The sequence below is a fragment of the Lepus europaeus genome, chromosome 3 (genome assembly GCF_033115175.1).
Source record: "Lepus europaeus isolate LE1 chromosome 3, mLepTim1.pri, whole genome shotgun sequence".
Classification (NCBI taxonomy): domain Eukaryota; kingdom Metazoa; phylum Chordata; class Mammalia; order Lagomorpha; family Leporidae; genus Lepus; species Lepus europaeus.
The window spans coordinates 9,802,917-9,821,355 of record NC_084829.1 but is presented as its reverse complement, the minus strand read 5'-3'; the positions used below and the strand labels follow the sequence as shown (position 1 = coordinate 9,821,355).

General features: G+C 39.4%; 1 protein-coding gene across 1 annotated transcript in view; it reads left to right on the top strand.

The window, feature by feature from the left end:
- Nucleotides 1–18,439, top strand: part of LOC133756402 (uncharacterized) — a 304,699-nt gene that overhangs the window by 19,051 nt on the left and 267,209 nt on the right. The window contains exons 4-6 of the mRNA XM_062187100.1: nt 4,221–4,307; nt 16,081–16,271; nt 17,492–17,546. Coding sequence (XP_062043084.1) covers nt 4,221–4,307; nt 16,081–16,271; nt 17,492–17,546 — 333 coding nt within the window. The remainder of the gene's footprint in view (nt 1–4,220; nt 4,308–16,080; nt 16,272–17,491; nt 17,547–18,439) is intronic.

Below are 18,439 nucleotides of genomic sequence, written 5' to 3'. Positions count from 1 at the left end.
TCGACAAAATGCTGAGCTGAAGCAGGTGAATTCTCAGAAAAGGATAAGAATGGGGCCAATAAAAGCCTCCTGAGGAACGAATAGTTGCATTCAGATTTTCTTCCTCTTGAGCTAATGTAGCTGATTTGAAAGGAAATGACTGCCTCGCTGATTTAAGGCACCGTGATGATTGTACTAACCTTCCTCTGGTGGGCAATTTCATTCTCACTCGTATAGCCCCCAAGGAGTTGCATGGGTGCACACTGGAGGGCTTCCTGACCCAAGTTCATATACAGTGTAATTTAAATAAAAACCCCGATTAGGTTCTGTGCTGCTCTGATTTAAATGGTAGGAAAACCTGATACGTGTGGAAGGGCAGAAAGCAAGTGCATGCGTTTTCCTCCCTCTATTCGGTTGGTGATATATATATATGTATATATATATATATATATATATAAAAACAGAAATACATTAACTGATGTTGATTATAAACATTAAATGATTGAGAAAGTGAAAATAGAAGATCAAGTAAGTTAGAAGCAAAAATAGAGTATCAAAAACATTAACAAGACTAATTTACGGGTTTGCTAGTTTATGTATCATATCTGCTACAATATAGACTGTGTTTCAATGTGTGTGCATGTGTGTGTGTGCGCATGGGGGTGTCATGTTATTCATCTGAGTATCACTGAACGTTAAATATCAGCGATCTTAAAACCTATTGTATTTGTATTGCTAAATGCCCTACTTTGAATTTCTCAGTGGGTCTATTAATTTTCCTATGAGATGATTTTAGATAAAAAGCATACTCTGAATGATTAGGACACTTTTAGACTTTATCCTATTAGCAATCTAGCTTCTGGTAATATATACCCTATCCTAAAACCCACTTTATTAAATCCTGATACTACTCTGAAATGTGAGCAAAGGGAGTGAGTGTTAAGGCAAAGTCCACTGGTTCCAAATTTATAACAGGGTCCTTTACCACCTTCAGTTCTGCCTGCTATGTTCTAAATTATGGGCTTTTAAGGGCAATACACACCAATAGAAAGGAATAATGATTTTAATATTTGACAGTGGACTCTTTTCCATTCATAGCTGAGATAGCAAGACATTGGAAAAATAAATCATAAATAGTAAAACCTTTATAGCTCCACTATCTCAATTGTCTTGTCTTAAGAGCACAGTGGTTTATGGGTGAATGGCGTTCATTGTTTGAAATAAGACATGCAGCCTCCCTCCCTTTGTAGGGCCTAGATTCCCCTTATCTGGCTCTATGTTTTCCCTACATTACTTACCATCATGTAATCAGGTGTGAAATGCATGCATTGATTGTGTTCATTTCTTCTCTCACAGAAGGTAAACTCTGGGGAGGAGGGATGGTTTGGACTTTTTTTTTTTTTTTTTTGCTGACATAGTCACACAATTAGGCAATCCATAGTGTTGATTGAATGAAAAATGGACATGAAATATGATGTCAGCATAATGTATTAATAGTTGGAACCAAAACCTTGAATATGCCGATTCTCGAGCTAGTGAAGAAGTTTGGATTCCATTATTTATTAGATTGTATTGTTAGGAGGCTGAGAAAAACTGAGGACTGGTCATCAACAAACCATGTTTCCCATGTCTAACCACCTCTATGTCTTCTCGTCCTAGCCTCCAATTCTCTCCCAATAGGGGTCACTGCTCTTCCTACATGCTCAGACAGAACTCTGTCCTTGATTGTGTAGTTCAGGTTCCTCATTCCCTCAGGGGGCTATGTGTGGGAGGCAGGGGTCATTGATTTCTGTTTTTTGTTTGTTAGTTTGTTTTTAAATCCAGACACAGGGCTTGGTATCTAGAAGACACTCAATTCCAAAGGAAATGGCGGGGGAGGGATTTTGAAGGAAAGGAGAGAGAAAGGGGAACAGAGGGAGAGAGGAATAAAAGGCTAGCAAGGCAATGGTTGTTGCTTTCTTAATCAGGAAAGAATATCTGGCCAGCGGAAGGATGTTGGTATCACAGTAAGCTTTCGTGAGAGGTTGATTTGATGAATGAATTCAGATCATGTCATGAGCACCTCTGTGCGCCGTTTCTTATTCTGGGCACCGAGTCTGCTGCCGTGAGCAAAGGATAATAAGCTCCTTTATGGAACTTACGTTTTTTTGGGGGGAAGAGACAGAAACTAGGGAGGTGTAACACTACTCATATACTATAATATGTAAAATAATGTGAAATATAGATGAGATCGATGTAAATGATAAAACTACATAACTCGTATAAATGTGTAACATGACACAGAACTTGGGGATGTTTAAGGCAAGCAGTACTGAAATCGTGGAAAGGCTCCGCATTGTGCCTGATGCCTCAGAATTCTCCCTCTAACACGCTCTGGGCAGTGTCTCAGGATGGGAAATACACAATGAATCACTCCAGGAGTGGCACTGATCACGTACATGTGTTCATCCACCCACACGGAATTGTGCAGGGAGCAATTTGTATTGACCTCCAGGGTCCCCCTCTCCTCTTTGTGTGTAAAAACACCAGGCTGCTGAGGGAGACGGAGCTTGTTGGGAGGCTTCCAGTGTGTGGGCCTCCTCCGTATGCAGCTGGGCAAGACCCAGCTTCTTCACTGAGAACACAATTAAAATGGTTTGAGAACCTATGACCAAATTCACTTTTCCAGACTTTTGGTTAAAAAAATGACTTGAATCTGATGCAGTCTCCAGCCCTTTCAGGAAGCCAATAATTTGAGTTTTGTATTGAACTGGAGAAGCTTCCAGAATGTGGATACCAGTAGCTGACTGACCCAGCTATGGAGATATGAAAAGGAATAAGCTATTGTCTTTGCTTTAATAGAGGCAAGTTATTTTGCCCGTGTAGGGAAGAGTGTACTTAGAAATGTCACAGTGTTTTGTGGTAGAGGAAAACAAACACAAATAATTACAGTGAGTGACGCAGAGTAACAGTGTTACTGTAGTACATGAGACTTTGATTGCCTACTGCTAAGATTCATAGCATCGGAGCGGTTGTTGACAGATAAAGCAACGAAAATGAAGCTCGTTTAGATTTTTCTTTCTTGAGACTGCAAGGTAAAGCAGACTTTCAGTTCTTGTGCTTACTACATTGACAGAACAGAGACTGACAGCAAAAATGTGCCAATCCAGAAATAGAAATTAAACCAGGTTCACATCAAAATTTCATTTAGCCTTGGAAAAGGAGCTGCTTTTTGGATTACTTTTGATCCTAAGACAAACACACTGTGGGGTATCACAGTATACCTGGTGTGTATTAACCCTTCCCTGCGACGGTGCATTCAAAGTTGTTGTCCCTCCACGATCCTTTACTTCTTTTGCAGTGTTGAGGCAACTTGTTTTATCATCAGAGTGGATTCCATTTTGCTGCAATGCAAATAACTGGCAACAGACATAAACATTTCAGGCTGCAGGAAGCACGTAACTAGATGTGGAAAATTGATAGCAGATCTTTTTCTCTCTTACAGAATCATACCAGTTCTACAATTTGGTTATGAAAATGAGGACAGAATAAATGGGAGTTGTGAAGTGTGAAATTTCAATTTTTGTCTTGAGATTTTTGATTGTGGTGATTAAAATTTCTGACAATATTTTGTAACTTAAATTTTTGTTTCTTAACTTGATGTTAGAAAGATCTGTAAGTAGGTTGCTCCTCCTTTCTCCCGCCTCCTTCCTTTCCCTCTCCCTCCCTCCCTTCCTCCCTTCCTCCCTTGCTTCCTTCATTCCTTTTTATCTTTTTTTTTGATCAATGCTGATTCAACAAAAATGTAAATTTTTCTACCGTTCCTCATAATTGAGACACTACAAAATTGTCTACAAAAAATCTAAATCTAAAAGCATGATAGACTTAATGAAATAGGGAGTAAATAGAATCATCAGGGAACTCTGATGTCACCAGAACCCAACAATGTTCATTTCTTGAGTATATCCTAAACATAGTTTGGCTTAAGTTTCTTTTATTATTATTCTAAAGTCTGCATTTGATAATTTTCTCATTAACTTTTTAGCAATAGAACGATAGCGTGAACTTGTTTCCTGAATTACCTTTTCTGACCTTTTGCAAGATGATAATTACAAAAAAGGGAGGTCTGGAAGACTTGTAAAAAAAATAAGCTTATAAAGTAGCTAAAATGGTCCTTCTGTGCTGGTGTCGATTTCAAAATTAACATTTTGGTTCATGTGCTTCTAATAATCACTGACCCTTACCTCATGTACTTTCCACAGGAAATGAATACAGCAGAAATTACTTTGACCCACTGATGGATGAGGAAATAAACCCAAGGCAGTGTGGGATGGAGGTCAGCAGAGAGGGTGAGCTAGAATTAAGTATGTAATTTTTGTGTCAGGATATTCTTTTCCATTCATGAAAATGAGGTGACAAAGATCACGCATGCAGTTCCATTTAGATTTTTGCAGCTTACGATTTAAATGGTAAGTTTTAACCACTAACAACATGACGGGCAGTGAAGGTAATTTTTGACCAAGGACAGGGAGCTGCTCGGATGAAAGAAGCAGCGCTTTGCTTTCATCTGATGCTACTGTCAGCAATTGGTGCTGTGATAAGACCTGGGTTGTGCAGTTGAGGGGCATCATCACTTTACAAATGCAACCTTGCTCTTCGAATTTAAAATGAACATTCTCCATGCAATGTGTCTAGCACGTGAGAGTTCCACGCCCTCTGACTGTAGAGTTCCTTTCATCGAAAGCATGAAACTATCACCTAAGTTTTGAACCATGAAAGTGCAGAGATATGGTAACAATTTCCTCTCCTGTAATCTTGAATCGAGTTGTGGTTGTAAAATAACAATTCAGAATTGCCCATTGGGTGCATATCACTGTGCGTATTTTATAGCTGATGAAATATTCTTGGTTACAAAGATTGTTGATGAGATACTGACAGTGATAAATGTTTACCCAGGACATTTGCACTCCTAAAGACCAGATTCCACCATCAGGTACCAGTCATTGGATCTGTGCTTTTTAATGAAAGACTTAGGAAAATTCTCAGAAATGAATGAGCTGGGATGTAGTATAAAGAGTATTTTTACAAAATCGTTCTCAGTAAACTAAGCCTATTTTTAAATGTTGCAGCATTCACAGATATCTTCAAAATATGCATGTGTAAGATAAGTCAAGGCCCTCATTTCAGGCCAGTTTTCACCAGCAGCTCAAAAGTCAGGCTGAATTTAAAACTGGGAAGTCTCAGCTTTTCACTCATTCCAAAACACATGAGGCGTGAAGGACAATTCCAGTGACTTCTGGATATGGGTGTCAATTGACTTGCCAGTTGAAGTCTGTTTCAATTTCTTAGAGGCTACAATATACAGTTGTATTTGATGAATTTTTTGTAACAGAAAGACTCCCTAATTTTACAAAAGGTGATTGAATAAAATATGCTGAACAAATAAAGAATGACCAACCACAGAGTCGTAAGTAAGAACTGTAAAACGAAACACAGGTTGAGGACTCCCTATCTGAAATGGTTGGCTCCAGAAGTATTTCAGCTTCCATTTTTCCTTTTTTTTTCAGCTTTTGGCAATCTGCATTTACATGATGAGATCTCTTGAGGACAAACACAGAATCAGTTTGTTTCACATATACTTTATTTTTAATTTATTTATTTTATTTTTTGACAGGCAGAGTGGACAGTGAGAGAGAGAGAGAGAGAGAGAGAGACAGAGACAAAGGTCTTCCTTTACTGTTGGTTCACCTTCCAATGGCCGCTGTGGCCGGCGTGCTGTGGCTGGCGCACCACGCTGATCCGAAGCCAGGAGCCAGGTGCTTCTCCTGGTCTCCCATGCAGGTGCAGGGCCCAAGCACTTGGGCCATCCTCCACTGCACTCCCGGGCCACAGCAGAGAGCTGGCCTGGAAGAGGAGCAACCGGGACAGGATCTGGCACCCCGACTGGACTAGAACCCGGGGTGCTGGTGCCACAGGTGGAGGATTAGCCTATTGAGCCACGGCGTCGGCCTCACATATACTTTAGACATATAACCTGAAAGTAATTTTATACAAATAGTTTTAATAATTTTGTGCATGAAGCAAAGTCTCATTGTGTGGAACTTTCCACTAGTGATGTTATTTTGGCACCTCTAAGGTTCTGAATATTTGGAATATTCCAAATTTCACATTTTCGGATAAGGAATGGTCAGCTTATACTGTTGGCAACTTTAGCCCTTGGCTTAGTCAGCTAATATTGTCCAACTTCAGTGAGGAGCTTGGAGCTTTGGTGCTAGGGCAGACAGCTCTTTGTCCACATCTGTCCGTAGTGCAATCTGTATTTGCAGAGGGAGCTGGCCTCCCTCTCCAGGGCAGGGTCTGGCTCAAGCTCCCTTGCTCCTTTGCTGTTGATTTGCTCTACTTCTCCCATGCCTTTCTAATAGGCTTCCCACTTTTTCTCTCTCCTTTTTCCCGTTTTGTTGTCTCATTTTTTCCTTCAGTGTTTTTCACTGTTGTCTTCCCTTTCAAGTTCTTTCTTAACTGGAAGATTCCTCTTGTTGTATCCTTTTTAAAAAGTTTCTGCATTCCTTGCTGTCTAGATGAAATGAACATGTCAGTTTTTTTTTTTTAATACAAATCTTTGTATTTTCATTTCCTCTAAACTATTTGGTTTCCCCCTATGATTTAGGAGCATATGGTTGGAAAAAAAGGTTTTCTTCAGCCTCCTAAATTCTCCTTGAAATAAGTTATACTTTGTATTCCTAAGACCCTGGCTAGTCATAGGATATGAAAGAGGGATAGCAGACCAAATGTGATTATTAATAGATCAGTACGTTATACATTTACACCAAGTTCTAGAGTGTTTTCATAAACAATAGTATAAAGTGCACACGCTTAATAGTTAATCCTTCCACTGCACATATATCAAAAATTTAGAATATAGTGGAAACTCCATGAGGACAGGAACTTTGTTTATTTGCTGCTCTCTCTTCAGGATTTAACATCTCCTACACAATTAGTGAATGACATGTGTTCCTCTGAAAACCAATGAGTAGTGGACAACCCTGCACTTTCGTATTAGTCCATGACCTTGGTATGACAAGATGTCACACCTGTGAAGATTAAGCTGATAATCACAGTAAGACAAGCTGCACTCCCCAATATTGCACTGTCAACTATCATTTTACAACTGATATTCGAAAATAGTTTTTTGGTTCTCTGACGAGGATATTTTGTGGTGTGTAAATTTTTCCAGGGTTATAATCTGACATTTCATAAACCACTATCAGGGCAATTGAACTATCAGTTTCTCCAATGGATACCATTTATTTGAAGTCTATTTAAATGGGTTGTTTTTGAAAAATATCATAATACATACTCTAATATGCTACATATAAATAATACATAACATAATGTAGTAATTACTATAGTTTTAGAAAGGGGTCATGCTTATGGAGGGATCAGTTACTCTCAGTAACTTTAAATTTCTTCTACTCACAACTTTCATTGGAACATGCATTCACTCAGCATGAAGACGTAGCGATCGAACAAAAGTCTCTCGTTTTCCAGTGCTGAAGTTCAGTCTCCTTGTCAGAATGCTGGAACAAAATGTGAAACATCCTGATCACTGTGAAAAACCACCGTGAGCTATTACATCTGGGTGCAGAAACAGGATGACACAGGTGTAGAGAGAGCGAGTTCAGCTTAGTGCCCCCACTAAAGGGCCCTGGGTCTTGAGTGGAACGCATGTGTAGATCACAGAACTTTGTGTGGCAGGGTCTTGGGGATGCCCCGAACGTCTGCTTGCCCTCCTCTTGCTTCAGTTCACTTTGTTTTCTTTCTTTCTTCCTTCCTTCCTTCCTTCCTTCCTTCCTTCCTTCCTTCCTTCCTTCCTTCCTTCCTTCCTTCCTTTCTTTCTTTCTTTCTTTCTTTCTTTCTTTCCTTCATCTTTCTTTTTTTTTGACAGGCAGAGTGGGCAGTGAGAGAGAGAGACAGAGAGAAAGGTCTTCCTTTTTGCCGTTGGTTCACCCTCCAATGGCCGCTGCAGCTGGCGCATCGCGCTGATCCAAAGCCAGGAGCCAGGTGCTTCTCCTGGTCTCCCATGCGGGTGCAGGACCCAAGCACTTGGGCCATCCTCCACTGCACTCCCGGGCCACAGCAGAGAGCTGGCCTGGAAGGGGGGCAACTGGGACAGAATCCGGTGCCCTGACCGGGACTAGAACCCGGGGTGCTGACACCACAGGCAGAGGATTTAGCCTAGTGAGCTGCGGCGCCGGCCTATCTTTCTTTGCTGGGCATTTTCTTTGTGGGTTAATTATATTTTACAGACATTGACCTATTAAGTCTACTACCAAGTGCTAACCTTGACTCAAACTGAGTTTTCAAATGTTAACTTCTGAAAAATACCTTCACAACAACTAGACCAGGGTTTGATCAAACACCTGGGAACCATAGCCAGGCTCCTTTGATATGAAAAGTGAACCATTCCAGGTTGCATTTAATAATCATTTATTCGTTCATTCACAATATGGGAGAATTTCAAAAGTTCATAAAAATGAAACTAAAAGATCAAATTGCAAAAATTTCTTGAAATCCGTGCATGTTTTTTCATAATTTGCATTTCCATAAACTTTCTGAAAATCCTGCTTATAAGTAGGCTTAAATTTTTTTCAAAAATTTAATAATAGTATATGTTTGGGGGCCACAGTGTGATATTTCAAAACACAAATACAATGTGTACTGATCAAATCAGGATAAGCAACATTTCCTCTTTGACATTTTTTGAACCAAAATAACCTATTTTGTAATTATATTCAGTATACAGTATGTATGATTATATTGTAATTATGTAACTGTAATTATATTCCATTTCTATGAATTTTTGAAGCACCCTAATAATACCTTCCAGGGTGATGACAGCCTGGTGATTTGACATACTAAGTGTGGTCCCCTAATCACCAAACCTAGCAAACCTGAGCTCTGCCACTTTCCCTTATCTTGTGGCTTATTTCTTTTGGCATGGATCCTGCTCATTATTTATTTATAACTATAATTATTTCTCCACTGATCCTTTTCTGCACTGGACTTTAAATATCCTTAGGACTTGGGCCGGTGCTGTGGTGTAGTGGGTAAAGCCACCGCCTGCAGTGCCAACATCCCATATGAATGCTGGTTCTAGTCCCGGCTGCTCCACTTCCGATCCAGCTCTCTGCTATGGTTTGGGAAAGCAGTGGAGGATGGCCGAAGTCCTTAGGCCCCATGTGGGAGATTTGGTAGAAGCTCCAGGCTCCTGGCTTCGGATTGGCACAGCTCCAGCCGTTACGGCCATCTGGGAATTGAACCAGTGGATGGAAGGCTCGCTCTCTCTCTCTCTCTCTCTCTCTCTTTCTCTGTCTCTCTCTTCATCTACCTCTCTGTAATTCTGCCTTTCAAATAAATAAATAAATCTTCCTTAGGACCTGACAGTGCTTGGCCAATAGATGATGGTCAGTGATTACTTGCAGACATGAAAATAACAAGATCCATTCAACCTCAGACACTGTTGTCTCTCAGCACCTGCACTGTGCGCACTCAGTCTCAAGGGAACATCAGCTCCTGCCTGGGATTGCTGACCTGCTTTGGGGCTCACTCATCCAGTCCTGCCCCTCAGTGCGTTCTGTGCACACAGTCCAGAGTGCTTGTCTTCCAAATCCATCAGATCGTGCAGCTCCTGTATGAAAGCCCTCTCATTGCTGCCATTGCTTTCAGGGGAAACAGCATACATGGCTTAATGAGGGGCCACCTCATGAGAGGTGTGTCAGAAGGTTTTGTCATTGTGTGAACATCATAGAGTGTGCTCACAAAAACCTGGATAGCACAGCCTATGACGCATGGGACCACCATGTATGTGCTGTCCGTCATTGACTAAAACCTTGTTATGTGGTGCATGCCTATTCTTTCCTGCCATTTCTCAACTCTGACCTGTTTGCTCACCATACTGTAGCCACACTGGACTTTTTTATTCCTCATTGCATGGCGCTCCTTTCCTCTTTCCAAACTCTTAAACCTCAGCAGTGCTGGGATAGCCCCTTTCCCACTTTACCTGGTCGATATCCTCTCTTCTTAAAGGTTCAGCTGAAATATCCATTCTTAACTCCCTTGACTAACCTGCATGATTCCCCATATATGCCTCCTTTATAGAGCTCACCATGAGGATCAGCAAAGTATTTCCTAGTGCAGTTATCTGTGAATGTTTTTCTCCCCTATTACATCAGTTCTAGGACATGAAGAGAGCACAGATCATGTGTACTATGTTCACCAATAATTTGCTTGGAGCCTAAAACAACTATTGATATATGGCAAATGCTCAATAAATATTTATTGAATTAATAAATAGTTAATTGTAAAATGCTGAAAATAATATCTAACATGTGGTCAGACTACTGTAGACATTAGTGATTATTATTTATTGACTGCACAAGGAGTGTTTGGGGTTGAACAGAGTTACTGACCAAGCAACACAAAACTCTCTGAGAGAGAGATAGAAAGAATATATCACATTTGGGGCTCACTCCCAGGATACCTGCAACAGCCAGATCAAAGTCAGACGAGATCCAGGAGCCAGGGACTGAACCTAGGTTTCTAATGTGGGTGGTTGGGACTCAAGTACTTGAGTCATCACCTGCTGCCTCCCAGGGTGTCCATCAACAGGAAGCTAGAGTCAGGAGTGGAGCTGGGAGACAAGCATAGGCACTCAGATATGAGATGGGGATTTCTCAGTGGCATTTTAATGTCTTCACCAAATTCCTGCCCCTCATTCTCATTTTGAAGTTGAAGAAGCAGGCTTAGACTCATTTAGCTTTTAAGATCACAAAGATCTGCCTAGTATGATATAGAACTCAGACTTCCCACTCTCTGGCACTGTCTGTTCTCTCCTCTCAGGAGCTGCACCTGTTGGCTTGCTCTACTTTTCCCTTTGAGGAGAACTTCTGAAGGAGAAGAAGCCGATTAATTCAAATGGTTTCATTTGAATTTGAAGGGGACATTCTCTTGTCCTGAGTTTCTGTTTTGTGATGTGTGTGACCCTCCAGGAGTTAGTCTTATTTGGGCACCCCTAAAAGGGCCTGCTCACCTGTTCTGCCTACCTGAAGAACCAGAACGTCTACAGCAAACATTAATTAGGTCCTTCCATTCAGGTTCCCTCAGATAATCCCAGAAAAAATGTTTATAATTCATCACTGCATGGTAAAAGCAAAATTACTAGTTTAGAATGTCAGAATGTCAGCTATTGAAAAATATTGCACTTCATGCAATTACTAAGTAGTTAAACAAGCAAGCAAATCAGTGGAGATGGCCAATGCCTACTGTATGCCAGGCATGAGGCTAGGTTCTCTGAGCATGTTACCTTGTTAACCCTCACACCCATCCCATTTCATGGAAAAGGAGATTAAAGCCATGAATTCCTATGAAACAGCTTAGAACCAAGTTTGATGAACTAGTAAGTTGTAGTGCTAGAACATGGATGCTGGTTTGGTTAATATCACGTATAAACGATGCTGCCTGTCTTCTGAAGATAGTGACTCTATGCCCCTCTCACTGTGGGTTTTATTCCATCTGCAAAGAATCCCTTATCTTTAGATGTGATGTTGCTTTATCTTAAATTTTATGAGCCATATATAAGTTTGGTGAATTTGTAGCTGTCACACTAAGAGTTATAAAGATCCAAGCAATTTTGAAATTAAAATGTGCTTCCCTATGATATAATCTACAAAATATTTTCCAGAATGGCCATTCTCCCCCATCCCTGAATGTCAGAGTGGAAGGAAGTTTGTGCTGGCTTTTGGAAGCAGAAGAACATGTGCAAGTCAATTGATACTTGAAATCTTCTGGAGGGTGCAGTGGATGAAAGCTATCCACTTCCTAGACTTTTTCAGGTCAAACATCCCATCTGCCCCAGAAGCCCACTCCTTCTTGCTTAGTCATTCTATGATGATGATTATTTACTGCATTGGCATTTTTCCTCAAAGCCAATGTTTAGGGGATGTCAGGCATGGTCAGAAGGAGACTTTTACGTTTCTTAAGCCTTTAAGTTGGAGAACAAGGACATCAGAAGGCTCTTTTGGAATAGTTGATGGCATTTCAGATGTGAATTGCCACATTTACTATCGTCTTTAGAACTGGCCCAACCGAGGGATGCAAAGTGATAAGCAATAGAAATACAAAGACCACATTAAAACCAGCACAGTAGAAGTATAACCATAGTTCATTTAGTCCCCTTCCATGGAGAGGGGATGGTATTGGATATATTGATGTAAGACTAGGGTCATCTTCCAACTTGCTGCTATTTATGTATGATTCACCTCGGAACAGAATGTCTACTTGGATGAGCTTTTAAATCCTCTCCCTGAACCATGTTTTATATTTAGGTTTTCTTTTCAAGTTTTGGAGAGGAGGCAGATAATGACACGGCCTTGTTGCTTTAAATTCACAAATGATTTAAGAAATCCTTGTATTGGATATTATACTGCAATAGCATACATAAAAGAATCCAGGACCACCTAAGTTTGTTGTTTCTTACATAAAGGCAGTAAAAGAATGATATATAGAGAGTAGCTAATGAGAAACACTCATTCATTTTGATCAAACACTTACATATTCTATTGTATGATTTGACAAACCATAATGGCTTGGTCTGAAATTATTCTTGTGTAATAGATGTCATAAACCATTGAATGTGAAATCCTTTTCATTGGAGAAGTATCCTATTATGCAAGTCTTGCAATATGCATTTAAAAATCATTGTTCCAATTATCATTGATTTATAAAAGGCTTTTTTTTTCTGAACAAGGCAGCATATTGAATAGAATTTGTATCTATGACCCCTAATATAACTAAATAGCCATGATGATTAATAATTTCCTTTTGTAATTACGTTTGCATCTCTGTAAATTGGCTGGTGAGAATGTTATCATGCATATATTCTTTTGTCATCCTTCCAAGGTGATGACACAATTCTCTATAATCGATTAATGAAGCTGTTTGATGATAGTAGACAAGGAGAACCCCAAGGTAAGACAGCAATTATTTTTAATCTTTTATATTGGCATTGGTTTTAAATTGATTGATATGGTTTCTTGCATATGCTACCTGTATTTCCAAATATAACTGTTCACTGATGCCCTATGTGTGCTTTCAATGGTTGCAAATATTTAAGTGTAGCTAAAGTTTTGGGGAAAAGTAATTATGTCCCAATTTCCTATAATTGCATACCATTTATAACCCGAAATGACAAAAATTATTTAAGGCTTACTAATGCAGGCTCCTACAATGGCATATGGCATATTTGGATTTCCTAATTTGTAAGGTTATATGTTACTACTATTTTACAATATTGTGCCTCTGTTTTTAAACAAATTCTTCAGGGGCAGTAGAAAACAGTATCTTGTTTTCAACCTTAGCATGAGAATTCATACTTGCAAAGATTATGATCTTTAAGAAATTATTATATGTATTAAACTAGGCTTTTAGTGGTAAGTCTTTAAAAGCTAGATTCTAAATTCTTAGTTTAACATATATAAATTCATGCTAGAAACATTTTGTAGTTTTTAACAAAGTATTAATGTCAGTTGCAATTTGCATATATGTTGAAGTTTATAGAAAATGATCCTATAAATTTTTTCATACTATACACTTAGTTTTTCTCAATCATCTTGTCTTTCTTATTAAACCAACTCCTTAAAGGACCAAAGAGGAGAAGAGTCTGATCGTGAGGAAATTTTCTAAGTTAGCCACTCAAGCATGGTATCTCTGCTCTGCTCTTCAGACCAAAATCCTTCCCCTTTGAGACACTTCAGTGTTCAAAGCTCTTCAACTGATTCGATGAGGTGCACATGCATTATGAAGAGTTATCTGCTTCACTCAAGGTCTGCTGATTTAAAATTCAATGACACCCAAAACTGACCTCTACAGCCACATCTAGACTAGTGTTCAACCAAGCTACTGGTCACCAAAGCTTAGTTAAGTTGATAATGTATAATTAAGTCAGATTTCTGTATATTTAATCTCATTTCTGATCAAACATAAGAGGGGCTTCCAAAAGTTCATGAAAGAAAGAAGGAAGGAAGGGAGGAAGGAAGGAAGGAAGGAAGGACGGAAGGAAGGAAGGAAGAAAAATTTCATTATGTTCTTAGAATTTTATCCATGAACTACATTGAGTCTGTTTGCTCTATATTAATAAAAATGGTTATGGGTTAAAATATAAGTTTATTCTTGTACCAGAAGATTTTTAAAATTCATGCACAGATTTTTTTTTGTAATAAGCATTTTAATGAACTTTTTGAATGTCCCACATATGCATATATTTCAAAAAATTTTTAATCCAAAAAGAACTTATCTCTTAATTCCATTTCCTTATAAGCTTATATTTAAAAATATTTTAATCATGGGATGGGTGTTGTGGAATAGCAGGTTAAACCATGCTTGGGATGCCTGCATACCATATCAGAGTGCTTATTTGCAGCTCAGCATCTATGCTTCTGATCCAATTGCCTGAAAATGCATCTTGGGAGGCACCATATGATAGCCCAAGTTCTTGGGTCCTTGCAGTCCACATGGGATACCCAGATGGGATTCTTGACTTCTGGCTTTAGCCTTGTCCAGTTGTAGCTAGTGTGGGCATTTAGAGAGTGAAACAGCAGATGGAAGACTTCTCTCTCTCGCTTTCTCCCTCTGTGTCACTCTGCTTTTCAAGTAGATGAATATAAAAAAATAAGCCTTAAAATTATTTATTTTTTTTATTTGAAAGAGTGACAAAGGGGGAGGAAGAGTGATAGAGACTTTCCATCTGCCAGTTCACTCCCCAAATTCCAACAACAGCCAGGGTTGGGCCAGGCCAAACCAGGAACCCAGAGCTCAATCTGGCTCTCTCATGTGAGTGTTAAGTATCCAAGCACTTGATCCATCATCTGGTACCTTAGAAGTTGAGCTGAGCTGTGCTTATACCAAGCACTCTGATAAGGAATGAGAGTGTCCCAGGGAGGAACTTAAGCCATTGCACCAAGTGCCCACCCCTCTACTAACTATTTGAAGTATACTTGTAAATAGAACAACTTTTTGTGCTAGACATTATATAGTACACTTTTATGCCTATTTTATTCTCTTCTGGACTGATTTTCAGCTTGGATTCTTTGAAATCTCTCAAATCATGCATTTACAGATAGCACTTAATAGATCTTTTACAATATTTTGTGGAATTACAAAAGTCTTACAGAATTTATGGAATAGTAAGTCTCTTTGTGCACTGCTTTAACATTTATGGATGTTACAGCCTTCGAAAGTTTAATGACTTATGCAAAGCAATACAGTGTCTCCACCAGCAGAGTAAGTGGGCAGCTCCTCTGGACAGCCTAGTGTCTTTGCAGTACCCCAGCTTGTTTCCCTCCCGCAAAAGGATCTATCTTCCAATGGTTCTTGTTAGATTCTAGCACTGAAGACAGGGCAATCCTGTATTACAACTTTCAGCATTTTTTAGACGTTAGAAGAGGGAGGATTATTTTATGTTTAGAGCATGCAACTGGCTAGGAGAATAGCTGCGTTTTATAGATGATACTGTTTTCAAATGGTAGAGAGATACAGAAGTAAAGCACATATTCTGTTTATATCAACGGTGGCATTTCTATGCAAATACACAAGGTAGCCCAAATAAAGTGCCTCAACTGTTGTTGGGGATCCTAACTTAGGAAAATGAATCAAAGATTTCTGACTTATCTGAAACCTATATATCTCCTAACTTAGTTCAAGAAGATAGCAAGGGAGTGGTAAAATGTTGAAGTAATAACATGTGATATTAACAAAGGGAAAAGTACACTCTCTACCTTCAGGTTATATTTAGTGAGTGGGGAAAAAGCTTTTATGCATAGCTATACTTTGTTCACTTCGGAATCATTGTGAGATGAACAAAGGCTTTTGTTGTTTGTTAACCTTAAAATTTCTCCTAGGCTTTAGTGATTTCCTGTGCATTAAATAGTACATGATTTGCTAAACTAGATTATGAGCAATAAGACTTAATCCCATATTAGGAAAAAGGTGGTTAGTCTACTGAGGCTCAGCCAACGTTAATGTGACAAAAGCACATGTAAATCCATGTGGTCTTTTTGGAATAAACAGATGGGAGCATCAGGGAGGAGACTTTGGATTCTGAAGCACTCAAGAGTTCCAAGAGTCGGGAAATCTACAGAGAAGCTAATGAAGCCACCCCTTCTTACATTGAAGAGTTTGAAAAATACGCTCAAAAAGATGTAATTCTACTTGGGAGTTCACCATTGCAACAGGTCAGCATTACAATTGTATCAAAAACTGTAAGATTCTCTCTTTTTTATAACATGGCAGGTGAAATGTCAACTCTACACAGTCTACTGATTTTGTTTCCTAGCACACCTTTTTTGGAATGCACAGTGTATGAATTCAATGAACCTTTCCCCTTACTTTTAACACAGAAGTTGCACCCTTTATCATTCTCTATACTGGTGGCAACATTTGGTGTAGTGGTCAAGATGCCAGTTTAAATGTATGCATCCCATATCGGGCTATCTGGGTTGAATATCCAGCTCTGGCTTCTGACTCCAGCTTCCTGCTAATGCAAACCCTAGGAGGCAGTGGTGATGGCTCAAGTGATTGGGTTCCTACCACTCATGTGGGAGAACTGAATTGAGTTCCAGCTCCTATATTTGGTCCTGGCTTAGCTCAGGCTGTTGAGGTCACTTGGGGTATAAGCCAGCAAATACAGTGCTCTCTCTCCCTCTCTCTGTCTCTCTTTCTTTGTCTCTCAAAACTATCCATTTTGGTCTTGCACAATTTAATTTCACCTCATTTGATTTTATTTGGTATTACAATGATCATTTATTGCATATTACACAATGTCCACAACAAAACCTGTAACCAGCATAAAATGACTTGGATAAAATTGAGAGAAATTAGTTGCACTTCTTTGCACAAGCCCTCTATTACCATGTGAATATTATCACATGCCATTTAGAGGTGGGGATGCTGTTTGAGAAATGTGTCCTTAGGATATTCCATTGCTATGTAAATGTCACAGAGTGCATTTACAAGAGCTAGGGTGTCTATGATGTCACTGCATGATATGATCTTATGGGACCTCCATGATAAGCTCTGTCATTGACCGACATGTTTTGTGGCACATGACAATATGTGTGAAGTCACCATATAAGCAATATAACTTGGACATTCTAACTGTTTTGACTTGCACCACACAAAAGAATCTTAGCCCACAGATTGCCTTGACTTCAGAAACATTTGTTTTGATTTCTATGTCTATAGATTCTACTTATGTGTAATACTCATACAATATTATGGACTCTCATCCATCAAACACAGGAAAAGGATTTTGTCTATGTGGTCACTTTATCTCTCTAGAAAGAAGAATCTCGTATGTTTAGCTTCAGAGGAAGTGTGTCTCTGTGTTGTATTTGATAAAGGTAAGCTGACTCAGGCTAAAGAGGAAAAGATTTCACCAGATGAAAACAGCTATTCTCAATGCCACTTTTTGTAATAACAGGTCACAGATGGAAATGTTATTTCCAACTTCAGAAATGGGAAGAATCTTAGTTGGGGTAGGGAAGGTAGTATTCTATAATTTGGGGTGTCGAAATTCCGTAACAGCCTTTAATTTCTTCATTTGTGCCACTTAGATATGAATATCCTCAGTGCATTAAGGTTACATCTATTTTGAGCTTTCTCAAATAAGTGACCCGAATTAATAAGTACAGCCTTTCCTAACATAGCCACGTAGATGACTCCAGTAGTGGGCTGAATTGTGTTCTTCAAACTCCTAACCACTGGTACCAGTGAATGTGACCCAGTTTGGAAATGCAGTCTTTGCTGATGTGGTTGACTTAATGCTCTTGAGAGGGGATGATCCTGGAATTAGGGTGGGCCCTCCATCTAATAATAATGTCCTTTCAAGTCGAAGGGGAGATATTTTGAGGCACAGACATACACAGAGGGCAAGACCATGTGAAGACAGATGCAGAGTTGGGAATGATGCATCTATAGCAAAGAAACATCTAGAAAAGTCACGTTCACCAGAAACTAGGAGAAAGATGTGGCATGGGTTCTCCCCTAGAGCCTCAACCTGGAACCAACTCTAGCAACACCTCAATTTCAGATCTCTGATAACCAGACTGTAAGACAATAAGTTTCTGCTGTTTCAACCCATCACATATTACTAATTTTTTTTAACAGCACCAATGAATAGTACAGACCTTAAGGTAGTGGAGTCCAGTGAGTGAGGCTCCAGCTCTTCACTGGTTTATCAACGGTGCCTCACATCTTCATGAAGACAGGGCTCTGACAGGTGAATGATGCATGGCTCTGCTGTGCATATAATCCTTTTTTTATATTCTGATGGATGAATTGCTCAATGTATCCATTGTTTTACACACTACTGTATGTGTTTTTCCACACTATTGTATTGGTGCTATTGTATGTGTTTCAATTTACTGCA